The 15,550-nt window shown below is 48.4% G+C and overlaps 1 protein-coding gene and 1 non-coding gene across 2 annotated transcripts in view; one reads left to right on the top strand and one right to left on the bottom strand.

The window, feature by feature from the left end:
- Positions 1-467: 467 nt before the first annotated feature.
- Positions 468-15,550, top strand: part of VXN (vexin) — a 28,603-nt gene continuing 13,520 nt past the window's right edge. Inside the window, exons 1-2 of the mRNA XM_074985751.1 lie at positions 468-534; positions 14,108-14,163. Coding sequence (XP_074841852.1) covers positions 468-534; positions 14,108-14,163 — 123 coding nt within the window. The remainder of the gene's footprint in view (positions 535-14,107; positions 14,164-15,550) is intronic.
- Positions 11,325-11,413, bottom strand: TRNAY-GUA (transfer RNA tyrosine (anticodon GUA)). Its single transcript is given in 2 exon segments — positions 11,325-11,360; positions 11,377-11,413. It is a non-coding gene; the product is annotated as a tRNA-Tyr (tRNA).

Below are 15,550 nucleotides of genomic sequence, written 5' to 3'. Positions count from 1 at the left end.
TCAACCACTGGATTCCCATTACATGGAGATGCTTTCATGTATCAACAGATATATATTTAATCTAAAAAAATCATAAAAGACTGCCTAGTAGCAAAAAAACAGATATCCGATTTGATAATTCACCAGCTGTACAAAATAGACCTGACCTGCTTATTTGCTAGCCACTTTTATTCCTGGGGCTATTGCAAACTGTATAAGAACACACAAAACAAAATGGTACTAATATGACAAAAAGCTTAACTAACAGCTACATTAACTCTTTACATTAATAGAATTTATATAAAGACAGATGGTAGTAGAAACTGTTACAATCAAGAATATGGAATGAGATGAGATCATAGCATCAATCTGTCTTTTGTAGACCTGGACAATGATCACAGAGCCAGACTGGATTAGTGAAACCTATTTACCAGAAGTTCAGAGCAGTTGCATGAAGCCGATAGCCAGCCAGAACAGAGAGGTGGAAAATGCACCAGATTTACAGCTGCAGCGATGAAAATTTAGAAGTGTTCACCACTGTGATTTCATCCAAATGTGAGTACATGTCAAAGCAGAGTAATAGACAGTGTTGTCGTTTAGAGAGAATGTTTTAGCAGCACAGAAATCCTGTCAAGTGATAAACTCCTGTCTTTGTTCTACTATATTGTACTCACGTCTGTGTCCTTTAGTTGCTCTGAGGCTGATGCATGCAGATGCCTGGACAAGGTAGCTAAATGAAATATTTCCATAGGAAAAATGTGAGGTGAATGTTCTTGATTCCATGTGAGGTTGTTTAGAATTTGAATAGGTGATCAAAACAGCAAAGCTCACAAATGTATGGACTGATTTATGACATAAAATATAACAACGTAATTCCATGAAAAGTTATTCTTTCACTGTTGAGTAAGTTTATGCTGGATCAATATAGGGAACATTTCCAAAACAATGTTTTAGGAATGAATGTGTATTAACATGAAGTACATCTAATGATCTGAAAAACAGATATCAGATAAAACACAGTATGCATTTTTCTGAACAACATCGTTTAAACTCAATAACTGCTTATATCAAAGGAAACGAGGTAAAAGCATGAAAAAGTATTCGGGGCGGGAACAAATCTAATCTGCACTTACAAGATGCAACCGTGGGCACTCAGCTGCTTATTCTCGGAGCATGGACAGGAAGACTCATGCAGGCAGCGATGGCACTGTTTTTACCTCCTAAATTCTGTGGACCATTCACAGAAACATCTTCTAGCAGAAGCACATTTCATCCTTACAGAAGCATCTTTCTGCTAGCATGTTTTATCCCTCATCAAGCAAAAAAGTGTTCAGTTTTCTCTCTGCTGTTTTCATGGCTGTCACTGTTTTCCTGACATAAGTGAGTCACTGATGTCCAGCTCCATGATTCATTCATACTTCAGTGGTTATTCAAGCAGCTGTATGTTTGCCTGTGCTGTGACTTCCCTTTCATGCAGTTCCTTTCCTCTGGTCCTGTAAATTGATTGCTGCCTGCAGTGACCGAATGCATGCAGTGATTTGGCCCGTGGCTCACAAATAAGCTGAAAACATGCGAGGTTATTGTCATGAGACACACTGATTAGGTATTCACCATGTACTGGTTGGGCATCAGCAACATAATTAAAATGATAAAGTATTTCCTCAGATTAGGGAAAATATGGACACTACCCTGCACTGTCCAGAAAGATATGAAACAGGTTAACTGTTTTAAGGCAGTGCTTCTCAACCTTTTTTTATAAAGTATCCCCTTTTAAAAAAATTATAAGTATTCCCAGTACCTACAATTTTCAGACACACAAAATTTTTGTCTACCATTGCAACACATTTGTTTAAACCAGTGGTTCTCCACCTTTTCAGAGAAGTGTAGCATTTCAAGAGTCTGATGGGAGCACACAAGATCAAAGTTTCTCCTCACTTTTAAAAACTACTTGCTTCCAAAATCAGACCTTAAAATACAAAAGTGTTGTAACACAGTGTTGCTGACAAATTGCTTACCTTCTCATGTTTGCTGTAAAATTATAAGATAAATGAATCTGAATGTAAATATTGTACTTAAGCCTGAGTGTGTAAAATACGAAGCGGTCATTGTGTGAAATTTGCTTGTACTGACTTCAATGATGCTTTTATGTAAACCTGTTGTAAAACTAGGCAAATAGCTAGCTGAGTTGATGCACCCCCTGAAGACCTCTGAGTACCCCAAGGGGTACAAGTACTGCGGGTTGAGAACCACTCCTTTCAGAGACACTGGTAAATTTTCTATCAATTAAACTTTTCTGCCCAGGTATTTAATTGAGTGTTTTATTTGCAAAAGACCTGTGAATTTAATCAGTCCTTATTCAGTGAAATCTAGGCTTGTTTGAGGCAGGGTCTTTGTTCATTACATCAGATACTTCTGCATGGACGGCAGCTTCAAAAACAACTCATAGCTTATTTATATAAATTCTGGAAAATCCCCTTCATGCTGTTCAATTGGTTTTGTCCCCCTCTTGCACTGTTTGCAAACACAAACCTCACGAGGCAAAAGGCTGGAGGGATGCTTGTGAATTCCCTCTCACTTCATGAACTTGGTGGAACTGGAGCCATAACCATTTAATGGTGCATGCATTATTTTAACTGCAGCTTATATACCTCCTGCCTTCTGTGCTGGTGGAACTCTGGCAGCTGAGCACTGTGTCATGGTTTAGATATACATGTAACTATTTCTTTCCTGAAGATACAGTCACAGTGTGGTGAGCAAGAATTATGTGTTTTAGCAAAGGCAGCACTGTCTAAGGGTTACAGCATGGACCTGGCAGTCAGGGGAATCCAGATCTAGTCCTACCTCTGTTACTGTCTTTTTTGTATAACCGTGGCCACAATAACAGACCAAAATTTTTGAATAGATGTTGCTAAAGTTAGACACCTAAATCCATATTAAGACATCTAACTAGTGGCCTGATTTTCTGTGGCAGCCGCAGGTGCTCAGTACCTCTCAAATAAGGTCATTTATTTACATAGCTAAATACAGGTCTAGGTGCCCAACATTAGACACTCAAACCTGCAAGCTCAGATCTTAGCTTTGCCATGCCTCAGTCTCCCTCTCTATACACTTTGCATGGTCAGACACAGTGATCTCTGCAAAGCCCTTTCAGACTATTGGATGAAAAACTGAGTTTAAAGCAAAGTGTTATTCATGGGAGATGACTGTCCAATGTTAAGGATATTGCATCATTCAGAGAAAGCCAAAACTGCAGCATTAAATGAGTCATTAAAGTTATATACCTTGAGGCAGCACATCTTCACAATGCCTTACAAACATTAATGCGTGTTGGTAATTTGAACGATCCCAAGAACTCAAAGTAAAACTCAACTAGAGCTAGAGAGTTACACCTGATTTTGCAACACAACTGTCAGCGATAGGCGAACCACAAGCTTAGGAAGACCAGTCCCTGGCCAGGCTCATCCCTTCCACCTAAGTCACTGTCTGTCCTGCCCTCATCCTTTCTCAGCCTAGATGTCCCCCTTCTGCAGTCACTATCCCCTCCCCAAGCCCCAGAGCGCAGGGTGGGTAGGTAGTAGGTGGCCCCACCAGAGCACAAGGCCCCCCCCAGCCCTGGAGCACTTATGGCCCAAAAGAGTAATGGGTACGTGGACAGCACGCAGAGCCTCCCCCAGCTCCAGAGTGGCAGGTGATGCCCTTGCCCTGCTTTCAGTGCAGCTCCCATGGTGTAATGGGCAGCACTCGGGCCTGCAGACTGACTTCAGATCTTAGGGTGAGGGGCTCTCCTGGTTCTGTGTTGGATTACTGCAAAGCCCTAGCCCTGCAAGGGCCCGGCCGCTTTACCCACCCGTGTACCTGAATGAGACTTTGGGCTAGAGAGGCTCATGCACAGAGGTCCCAGGTTCCGTTCCACCTGTCAGTGTTACAAATGCACCAGGTTACTGTGGTAACACGTTTCCCATTGTACTTTGCAACTGTGGGTACTAAATGGAGGTTATTACATAACTGGTGTCTAACTTTCCCTGAATTAACAACTAACTGCTTGGTTCACTCCCCCTGGGTAACCTGATGCTGGGCTAGCAGATGGCTCTTGGTCTGACCTAGTTCTAATTTCAAAACCACAAGGTGCAGCAAGGACGGTCACTCTCGTGTGGGTCTTCACAGTCACAGTAGACGCTGTAAATGAAGTCCTCAAATGAAACTGTAAAGGGCGCGATCCGTAGTCTATGCAGACTGAAGGATGCCTGCTGCTACTACAGACTGGAGTGCAGCTTTGTGCGGCAGTGGCAGAAAGCAAGCAGACCGTAAAAGAAACACGGGTAACAAGACTCCGAGAGGAAGTCAAGAAAAAGCGTTTCTTTTCAGACAGAGTGCTGGCTACACAGGCGAGCTTCGAAAGGAAGGGTACTGCCAGCTGTTCTTTGTGTCCACTGTACTCAGAGAAACAAGACTAAGTCTATATTTTTGCCGATAAAAAGACCGCACCAGAGAAATATCAACCTCTCGAGTATCATCAGTTTTCTTTCCAAACAGAAATAATACAGCTAGGCCAAGAATGGCAATCAAGCCAAAGGGGCAGTAATGTAGCCAGGGTAATAGCTTCGTAAAAAGCCTTTAATATCGTGATGGGATGCCCAGGATGTAACCGGAACTGGGCTATTGCTGTGCTCCCTTAACTCTCCAGCCTGGGCTCTTTCTCAGAATACTTTGCTAGTGACAAGCAGCAAATCGCTCCAGGAGCTGTTTTCGGCACAACAGCATGTGGAGTCCCACACCCAGGGAGGCTGCATGAAAGCACCGAAAGCCTCGCATGAGTCACAAAGGGGAAAGCACCAGCCAGTTTCCCCAAACTTCACAAGCCTGACCCGTGTACATTTATAACCCAGTCTTCCCTTCCCCAGGACACACACTAACCTTTCTAACCGAAAAAAGAATTCCAATGAAATGCAAGCAAAATACCTTGTTTTACGTAACATATAAAACAGGTTTATAAAGTATAGAAAGATAGAGTATAAGTGGTAGGCCTAGAAGGATAGCAATGGTTACCAAAGAAAATAAGCGTACAATCTAAATCTTAAACCTTATTATACTAGGCAGTATTTAGCTCAAGCAATGTTCTCACCTGACTGGTTGTTACAGTCCTTAATGCACAGACTTCCCCAGGAAGCCTGGATTGGTGTCCTCAGATGATCTTCATCTTTTTGACATACTGGTTGTGTTCAGTGTAGGGAGGAGAAGGGCCAAGACCTGATGATATTGCCCCTTGTTTTATACCCTTGGCTCACGTGCCTGGCAGACACCAACCCAGGCATATCCTGGTGGGCCTTGCTGACTCACAGTGATGAAGCAGTTCCCATTTTCTGGGGCTTACATAGGTGACTCAAACAGCTGAGTAAGGGGTGGTCAACCCCAATGAGGGCAAAGATCCTTTGCATGCCACTAGAAAATTCAGAGCATATTACTGTAACAGCCATACAGCACAGTCTCGTAACTTTATATACACTAATGATGCATGTACTTGCAGAGAACAATGAGGTTCAGTGGATTATGAGTTTTCATATAACACCATACATGGCATGCTTTGCACCAAATATTACAGCTACATCTGAATGACGAATATGGGGATCACAGGGTGTCATTGTGATTTCTGAGGTGTTTTGTGTCACAAATATGTTCCACGAGCACAGCTAACTTGCCTGGAGATGACTTCTACAGCTCCAATCTACCTCTTGGCCCTGTATAAAACTATAAACTGGCCCATGTTTATTTGAGACTGGGTCTAGGACCTCTTCAAAAATGCTCTTAGTTTGGGCTGAATGGGAGACAGGTAATGAAACCAGGTGAGTTTTGAAAGGCTCTTTTCATGAAGCTCTAATTAATGTGGACTTCATAATATGACAGCTATGTGACAATCCTAAAATCTGAGAGAGGAGGTTTTCTGAGCAATATCCCCTCTTCTTTTCAGTCTCCAATTAGAAGAAAGCAAGAGGTTGTGTTTCCTTAGCCGCATCTACATTGGCCGCTCCCTTTCGAAAGGGGCATGTTAATGAGTGAGTTTGGAAGATGCTAATGAAGCACTTACATGAATATGCAGTGCCTCATTAGCATAAGGGCACCCGTGCATGATTCGAAAGTGCCATTTTCGGAATGCATGCCACACGTGTAGATGGGGCCTTTCGAAAGGACTCCCTCACTTTGAAAGCCCCTTCTTCCTATTTGGTTTCAGGAAGACTGGGCTTTTGAAGTCCAGGGAGGCAGTCCTTTCCAAAGGCCTCATCTACACAGGCAGCTTTCGTTCCAAAAGCTGTGCTTTCAAATCGCATGAGGCTGTCATTATGCTAATGAGGCGCTGCATATTCATGTCAGGGCTTCATTAGAATCTTCCAAACTCCCTCATTAACATGCCTCTTTTGAAAGGCAGGGGCCAGTGTAGACACAGCCCTTCTGTGCAACAGCCACTTGAATTGAAGGCCCTCTGGATGGCATTTGTAGGTTTTGAGAGCCACAAGAGCTCCTATTTTCTCCTTTAGGTTAATCAGCTTGATTTGGAAAACCTCCATTTACTACTATCTAGACTTTGCACCTATATCCTGAATTCCGTGGTAAAAGGAACGTGCACAAACCGTTTGCAAGTGCATAGTCCACCTAACAACGTTCCTACAGCCTTGCCAACTGCAATTTCAAAATCATGACATTGGCTTAAAAATAGTCATGTAAGACATGACTAATGCCACCTGCTGGGTTCTCTACTTACCTTCTGCTTTTTCAATCTTTAAGAGGCATTGTGCTCACATTTTTCCCCAGCCTCTCCCTTGAATTAAAAGAGGTAGAAATTTAATTTTTATTAAATGAAACTGGTATTCACCTGTAAAACAGGGAGCTCCAAGACAGCCACCAAATGTCATGAGGGTCATGATGAAACTGTGAGAGTGGTGCTGCCAGCTATAACCCTCACAATACAATGCCAGTGTTGCCGGCTATTCCAAGTTCTTTGAATGAAACAATAAACTGTGATTAGAAGTCAAGGGTGAGGAGTCATGACAGATATGCTACTCCATTCAATGACAGGCCGACCAGATAATCCCTCTTTTCAAAGAGACAGTCCCCGAAGGTGTGTCCGCATTTACTTAAATATGGGCTTTTTATTTAAAATGAACAAATTGCTGCGTAGTTTCTGTCTCTCCCCTCCCACCCTTACAAGTGGATCCTACTGCTGGCTGCTACTTCGCTTGCCAGCTGCCCATCCACTAGGGTCCAGTGGCTGACGATGGGGGTGAGTGTGTAGGGCGGATGGGTGGGCAAAGCTGCAGCATGGAGGGCCAGCGGTTCTCCCGGCTGGTTTCTCAGTGCAGTCCCTGCTGTGTGCCAGCTCTTAGCTGGGGCGGGGGAAGGACGGGGTGGGGTTGGGGCCTCATTCCTTCCTCATTTCCAGCCAGCTGTGGCTGGTTGCTGGTGAGTGTGAATAGGAGGATGTGTCACCTCGGCTGCCCACCCATTAGCCCCTTACATGCTTTCCCTCTCCCGCTGCTTCTCCATCTCACCCTCCGCAGGGTGCATCCTGCTGCCAGCACTGTGCAGAGATCCTGCCCCATGTCAAACCATTCGGCTAGCCAATACTCTGGCAGGCAGGCTCCTTCCTTCCCCCACTGCCTCTGGCTGGGCTGGCAGCCATGAAAAGCTCAAGGACCTCTGGCCTAGGATGCTGGCCAGGAGGAGGCAAGCCCCACATGTGCCAAAGCCCTGCACAGAGTTGGCACAGGGATGTGTCTTTGCTCCTCAGCTGATCTCTGGCGTGATGGGGCGGGAGCACATTCCAGCCTGTTCATGCCCTGTCCCTGCAGGTTTTGCAGCAGCCCCTTGGGCAGGGGCGTAGCACCCCCTTTTCACAGGCCTTGACCTCCCTAGGTCCTTCCTCCAGGAAGTTTGGGGCTTCATGTTCCCTGGGCACCCTCCCCTGTTGAACCTCCTCTCTAGCTAGGGTCACTGGAGACTCTGTAGTTGGGTCTCCTGCGTCCTGACGCACAGTGTACCCTTAGGGCTCAACCCCCGCCTGCCCACACTGTAGGCAGGAGACAAGAGCCGGTGGGGTAAGTTGGTGGCCAGCAGCAGCTTGGCAATGTTAGCTGCCTTTTTTACAGGCAGGAAGGGAGAAACAGGGGAGTGAGAGGAGGGGGAGGCGGGGGGGAAGCAATGACCTCCTCAAAGACATGTTACATGTCATCCCTACCCCCCCCGACCTCCACACTGCCCCCATCCCCCACCTACACACACACACAAGCCTGTGCCTGGAAGCATTTCCCTGCTGCTCACCCTCCCCGGCCATGCCAAAAGGCTGCTGCTGGCCATGTTCTGGTGTGACTCCTCACAGAAGTCTGGAGAGGGTGAGCCTGCGACCCTGCATGGCCCCAGCCTTTTGCTTTGAGCAGTACCGTGTTCCAAGTACCAGAGAGGCAGGGCTGTTCCAGGGGCCCAGCCAGATATGGAGGTTAGAGAGCACTGGGCAGAGGATCTTGGCTCAGTTGATCAGCCACCCACACCTTCATGTGAGAGAGGGGTGTGTGTTCCCGTGACACCCTTAGAGATAAGGAGGCAAAGACAGCAACTCCAGTGACACGGAATTCCATTTTACGAGAGGGCTCATCAACTTGACAGTAACTTGAATGGTTGTACGCCATAGCCCTGAGTGCTGTTGACCTGGCTTGATTACAAGTAATTGGACCAGGTGTCCCATATTCAGCACAAAGAAATATGGTCAAGCTAGGTTTTTTTTGGCCCAGGGGCCCCATCACAAAGGTGCTGAATGGTACTTGTGAGGCCTCATAGCAATAACTGGATGTCTACGCAGTGAGCGTGGGACGTAAAGGAAAAAAAGCGCAGCAGAAGTCAGCTTACTCAGCAGGGTCTTCTGTGCAACAGTGTCGGCAGGGACTGCTCTCCTGCCAGCTCCGGCTACTTTTCTCATCCTGGTGAATTATCAGAAGCTGCAGGAGAGTAATTTATGGCATGTAAGCTGACGGGCTAAATTGATCGCCAGAGGATCAATAGCTGCCGTATCGGTCCACCACACAGTGAAAACAAGGCCTGAACAAGCAAACAAACCCCCCTACTCCTTTAAGCTGCAGTTGAACCAGCAACTGACAGCTAGCTAGGAAAAGAAGCCTACAGCCTGCCACTCTACCAGCTAAACTATTAAAGGACCACGGCTTGCAATGGCCCTGAGTGACTCAAGGTATCAGGGAGGCAGATGTCTTCTTCGCGCTAACTGCTAATTATAGGCTAGCCTGTGCCCCACCCTCTGAAAGAAAGAGCCACACAGGCCTAGTCATTTCATCCCCATGGCCGCTGGCCCAGCTACTTAGTTTACCATGAATTCATGCAAGGAAAAGCCTGCACATGTATGCTGCTCAAATGTTCCCTAAGAGCCGTGGCACACAATGCCCCCCAAAGAAACACAGAATAACAATGGGTGTGACACCGCTCTAGCTTCTAGCCAAAAACCACCTGTGGGGACCCAGGATTGCCTCACCCATTAATCGCACACGACTGGCACCCCAGCCCTGGTTCCTGCCCAGAAGAGGGGGAAAGTACCACAAAAAATGTGTCTGACGCCAGACCCTCCCACCTGTCTGGAAAGGGGCCTTTGAAATGACAATGGTCTCAGTCCATTTCCTGTCCCTGTCCTCTATCACCAACACATTCCCCCTCATGCTCTTTGACACCCACCTCAGGTCAACCGCACCCCAGGAGCCTCACAAATGATAAGAACTCAGAGTCTGGCTGTGATGGAGGAGAAGCTGCCCCTTTTGCTGCCTCAGGGCACAAGGCTTGCTGCAAAGCCAAGAGCTGTGGGTAGTACCCCTTTCTGTGCAGACAGAAGTGCATGGCAGATCCGGGCTGGAGAAAGTGTGGGTGCTTGGAAGATGCAGGTATCAATCCCACTAACTATTGCATGCAAAGTGAGCGCTCTACCACTTGAGCTAATCCCCCATGCTAGGAAGGAGGGCGCCCCACCCCCTCCACCACACACTCTCTGCTCAGTGCAGCCCTCAGCCACACATCGCACGGCAAAAGAAGTTACCTTTAGGCTTGAACAGCACCTCGGAAATGACCTCCACTCGACAAGGAGACGCGACACAGCAGACTACCCTGCTCCCCTGTCTTGCCCTTGGACCAAATACCCCTTTGCACAGACCGTCAGAGAAACTCACCCACGCCCCTGCCTCGCACCCCCAGACGTACCTAAGGGCTCGCTTCATGACCGCAAGAAGAGCAGCAACAGCCAAGTAAAGGGGAGGAGTCGCCTCCCTGGCCGGCGCTTTGACGCAAGGGCCAAGGAGAGCAAAGCTTCCTGCTGTCTCCCGATTGGCCCTCCGCGCCTTCTGAGCAATGTGGCCAGCGGGTTCTGGAAGCAGTTCCCCTGCGGAAGCCTTTTCCAGGCTGTGTGCAATCACGGTTGCCTAAAGAACTCCCAGCTCTCCGCCTGTGATGACAAAAAGCCCGAAATGGAAAGAAGTGGACCTGCTTCCCGGCGCTACTCCCGAAAGGGAGCTCTGGACGGCTGAGATAGGACCGAAGAAAAGAGAGCAAAGGAAGGAATCGCACGCGCTGCTGCACGTTGAACGTAAGAGCCCGCCCATCAGCAGCGTAGGCGCGCGCTCGTATGAGCCGGGAGGACAAGGAAGTCTGGGCACCTGAAAGGCCTTTTCTTCTCCCCTCGAGGTTCCCCTCCTCCTTCGAAGCAGAAAGCAAGTCCTCCCCGGTGCACGTGCCCCACGCGCCAGCCTCTGAAGGGAGCTTGTGGCCGTAGCTACCGCGGGTTTTGTGAGGAAGGCGCCTCGCCTGGAATGGTGCTAAGCAGTACTTGTGAAGGCCGAGCTCGATAGCTAGTTGTCTACGTGGAGAGTGCGGGATGGTGAAGAAAAGGGAACTCTGCCAAAACAGGGGTAAAGTGCAGCCGAGGTACTTGGAAGCGGTGTGATATACGAAAGTCGGGATAAGTGGGGCTTGAAATGCAGCAGATTTCCAGCAGCCGACCTCGTGCCAGTGGAGTAAAGCAGGTCAGAGACCAGAGTGGGAGATCTAAGGCCTTGCCTAGACTAAAGCTGTCCCCCTTCGATCAGAAGGAAGCAAGGTCAGCTGGGCCAATGGCGTAGCTGACCTGGACGTACTATGGGTAAGTGCGGCGGGTCCTGGCGGAGAGCGGGAAGCAACGGGCGAGCGCTCGTCCACATCTCAGCAGAGGTGAGGAGCCACTCGCCGGTGGAGGGATGTCTGCAGGGTGGATGCAGCGCGTAGTGAAGAGGAGGCTTAAAGAAGAGCATGTCAGGAAGCAAAGAAAAGCCTGCTCCTTCGAGCCGGAGTTGAACCGGCGACCTAAGGATAGCCAGGAAAAGAAGCCTACAGTCTTCCGCTCTACCAGCTGAGCTACCAAAGGAAGGGAGCAAGGGGCTGCCCCGACTGACTCAAGTGGTGAGGGAGGCAGAAGTTGCCGCTGGCACCGACTGGTAGTTATCGGCTTGCCTGTGGCCCGGCCCGTGAAAGGAACGAGCCACACACGCCTAGCCCTCTCCTCCTCCTGACGGCTGCCCTGGGAGCTGGGCGTTCGCCTCGCCTACCCTCAGTTCACCCACCGGGAAGCCCGCAGAAGCATGCGGCTCAAAGGCCGCCGAAGAACTGCGTCACGCAGACATACGCTGCAAGGGAAGTACGAAAGGCCAGGTGTACTACGCCGTCCGGCCCTGCCTGTTGGCCGGGAGGCCGCATCCTCCCCCAGAGCCGCAAAAGAGCCGGGATTATCTCTAGCACACGCAGGACACCGCTGGCACCCCAGCCCTGATTGCAACCCAGAGGAGGGGGGAAAGCGCCCCAGAAAATGGGTCTGACGCCAGAGCCTCCCGCCTGTCTGGAAAGGGGCCTTTGAAATGACGACGGTCTCTCAGTCCATTTCCCGTCCCTTTCCTCTATCACCGACACATTCCCCTCGTGCTCTTTGACACCCGACTCGTCTTCCCACGTCTGCCTCAGGTAAACCACACCCCAAGAGCCTCGCAAACGATAAGAACTCAGAGTCTGGCTGCGATGGAGGAGAAGCTGCCCCTTTTGCTGCCTCAGGGCACAAGGCTTGCTGCAAAGCCAAGAGCTGTGGGTAGCGCCCCTTTCTGTGCAGACAAAAGTGCATGGTGGATCTGGGTTGGAGAAAATGTGGAGGAGGAAGTGCTTGGAGGATACAGGCATCAATCCCGCTACTTCTCACATGCAAAGCGAGCGCTCTACCACTTGAGCTAATCCCCCACTCTATAAGAGGGGGTGCCCCACCCACTCCACCACGCACTCTCCGCTCAGTGCAACCCTCATCCACACATCACCTATCAGGTGGCCTATTGGAGGATGATGACTTTGATCCCCCTGCTTGACACATGCAGTATATTAGCCTTAAGAAGGTAAAAAAAGACTCCAGCTACACTGTATTTCTTTTTAAGAGGTGCTCAGTCAACCTGATGTTAATTTGAACGTTTGTATTTCATACTTACGAGTACTGTTGAGCTTTCTTGACGACAAATAATTGCACCAGGTGTCCCGTATTCAGCATAAGAAAATATGGGCCTGCTTTTCAATGATGGTCACCATTCACCTGCCTGTGTGTGCTCCTTCTGTATATTACGCTGGTTCTGTGTAGGTAGCCAGTACAGCTGACTCTGAGAGAGCCCTGAAAACAACAAAATCAGATAAAGATCGAAGCACCAGGCCAGTTTTGTTGTCCAATGAAACGGTTTCTAGCTCCCTGGCTCCTCATATATACATGTCCCCTGAAAATGGAGTCAGTTCAGTCAATGGCTGGATTCTCTTGTGCCCCCTGGTTGGACAAAGACACCGCCCTCCAAAACTTCTCTGTACACAGGAACAAACCAGCTTTGCATCATTCCTGATGCTTCACCCTCTGTTACCTCACTATCATCCATTGCTGGGCACCCAGTGGTTCAGTCTAAACATCTCTATCCATCATGCTGCTATTTTAGACCCTCTCCTGAGCCTGGCTCAGTGTGTTTCTGTTATCTGTGGGGAGTGCATTGGTACCAAGATGTTGCTCAACAAGGTGTTGTTACCATCCCTCTGGAACGTGTGTATAACCTGTTCCTCATACCAGTTAGTGCTTTTGTACTGTCAGCTCTGTTTGTGCCATGTTCTGTGAGCAGGGCCTGCCTCTGCCTCGCAGCTTAACTATGCTTTATATTAGAAAAGTCTTGACCATTATTGCCTGCACCCCAGGCCTCACACCAGGCCCGTGACATATGGGCTTATGTTTCAGGCCCTCATCTGACCACACAACTGTGTCCCAGCGCTGCTCACTCTTGTAGGCAGAGTGAAGAGCTGGTACAGGTTGGACCTCCCCAGACCAGCACCTTTGGGACTTGACTGGGTCTGAACTCGGGGACTTGCCAGATGAGGGGAGGGCCCATGCTACCAGCCCCCATGCCTGCCACTGCCTCGATTCCAGACTCAGCTACCTGCCCACCCCCACCACCAGCCCCAGTCTGACTGCTGCAGGCTGCAGCCTCCTGCTGCTGACCCCAGCCCCACAGTCATGAGACCTGGAGGCAGCCCTATCACCAGCAGCCACATTTCCAGCCCCAGACTTGCTGCTGCGGGCTTTGGCACCAGCCACCCCTGCTGCAGACTCTGGCCCTGCTGCCATGGGCTCCAGGTGCAGACCCCCTGCCCCACCCCTTGCCATGGGCTCCAGCGCTTGGCCCAGCTGTTGTGGGCTCCGGCCCTGGCCACAGCTCTGGCCACACAGCTGGATACTGACCCTGGTTCGGCTGCCTGATGCCGTCCCACTACCAGCATCTCCAGCCTGAGGAACTCTGGCCCAGCAATATTCGTGGCTCTGTCGGACCACGGATGTTGCTGGCCCAGAGAATCCTGTGTTTTAAAGATGCAACCTGTTATCCCTTTTCAAATAACTTGTGCTTGCATTTTTGATTATTTTATAACAAATTGCAGCCACTGGAGATTTGCCAGTTTCTATTGCTAATTAACAAAATCGTAAACACTTTATAATATACATCCTGTTGCCTCCGGTGTGTGCCACTCCTGCACTCTGATTGTGTTTCTTTCATTCTTTTTGCAGCATGTAGCCCAGCCAGAAGAAAGGCCAAAAGCACGCAACACCTCCTAACAAAGAGAGTAAGAAAAATACCCGTCTTTTGTTCACAAGTCAGCTTAACTTACCCTTGAAAATCTCATAGCTGAGAAAGCCAACCATTGTGGTCTGGGGCCCAGGGAGCACAGAACTGAAACAGTGTCTGGAACTGGGAAAAATCTTTTAGGAAGTTCCTGAAAAATTGCAGGTATTTGGAAAAGGATTTTGGAACCCTCCAAGAAGATTTTTTTTTCAAGCAAAATTATTCAAAATTAGTTTAAAACACTATAACAAAACATGTGAGGGCAGCTTGTCAGAGAAAGAATGTCTGAAGGAGCTCAGGGGGTAGTTCACCTCAGGAACCAGCGTGAGGCTCTGAAAGTCACAATCTGGTACTGCTGGCTCCAGGGAGAGGCAGTCTGCGCCAGCTGTTTGTGCTAGTGCAGCTTGCTGTCCTCTCTGTGCCAGGTCTGGACCATTAGCTGGTGTAGTGAGCGCACTGGCTTGTGCATTGGGTGGTGGAGCCAAAGCTGCAACCACTCTCCCAGTCCTGACTACCTGCTCCACACCCACCTGCAAAAGTGAGCCACCTCTGGAGAGCAGCTGGCGCACCCTCCCCCCCACCAAACACTCATACACACACACTCCAGTGACATGCATCACCCAATGCCTTTTGACTCCCTTGTGGAGGTGAAAGAGAGCAAATAAGTGAATCCAAAGGTGTCCGAGAGGTTCATTATTAAACTTTTCAACAGCTTGAACAGTGATTGTGAAAAGCCCTTAGCAGTGTGTGCAGCTTGCAGTCATGACTCATCCTCTTTTCCCCAATCCCTTCTACTGTTTATTATCATTTGTTGCAGCTTTCCCTTAATTAGCCCGTAAATTCTTCATGTTCTGCCATTTTTATCCTTTCGTGCAAGCATTACAATCTCAATATACATTTATTATTATTTGGCAGTGGCTTCTGCAACATTTAATCTGAGCTGTGTTTGCCTGTCTTTTCACTTAAAAAAATTAAAACAAAAAAATTGTGCATATTCATAGTTTTCTTCTCCTTTGGGGCTTCCCCCTCCATTCCTCCATTAATAATCCTCTTTTGTCAGGCTGATGGTCCTATGCTTACAAACAGAGCATCACATTGTGCACTGCAAATAAGGGAATACACTAGACTTTCAAAAATAAATAACCATACCAACCTTATAGTTGTTGATTTCCATGTTTCAGTTTAGTGCATCTGATTTCAGCTAAAAGTGTAATTATCCAGTAGCATTGCACATGCTGGAAATTACAAGCCTTTGAAGATATTGTGACCATCAACTTTTATTTCCATACAAAGAAAAGAAGTAGTTATATTTTTCCTGCTTACAGTTAGCATTGTAGCTTTGCCTGGGATGGCATGAGGCCTTCTGCCCTAGTGATCACTGTGGATGT

The sequence above is a fragment of the Carettochelys insculpta genome, chromosome 2, assembly GCF_033958435.1.
Source record: "Carettochelys insculpta isolate YL-2023 chromosome 2, ASM3395843v1, whole genome shotgun sequence".
NCBI lineage: Eukaryota > Metazoa > Chordata > Testudines > Carettochelyidae > Carettochelys > Carettochelys insculpta.
The sequence above is the reverse complement of the archived record's forward strand: the minus strand, read 5'-3'. Positions and strand labels throughout refer to the sequence as shown.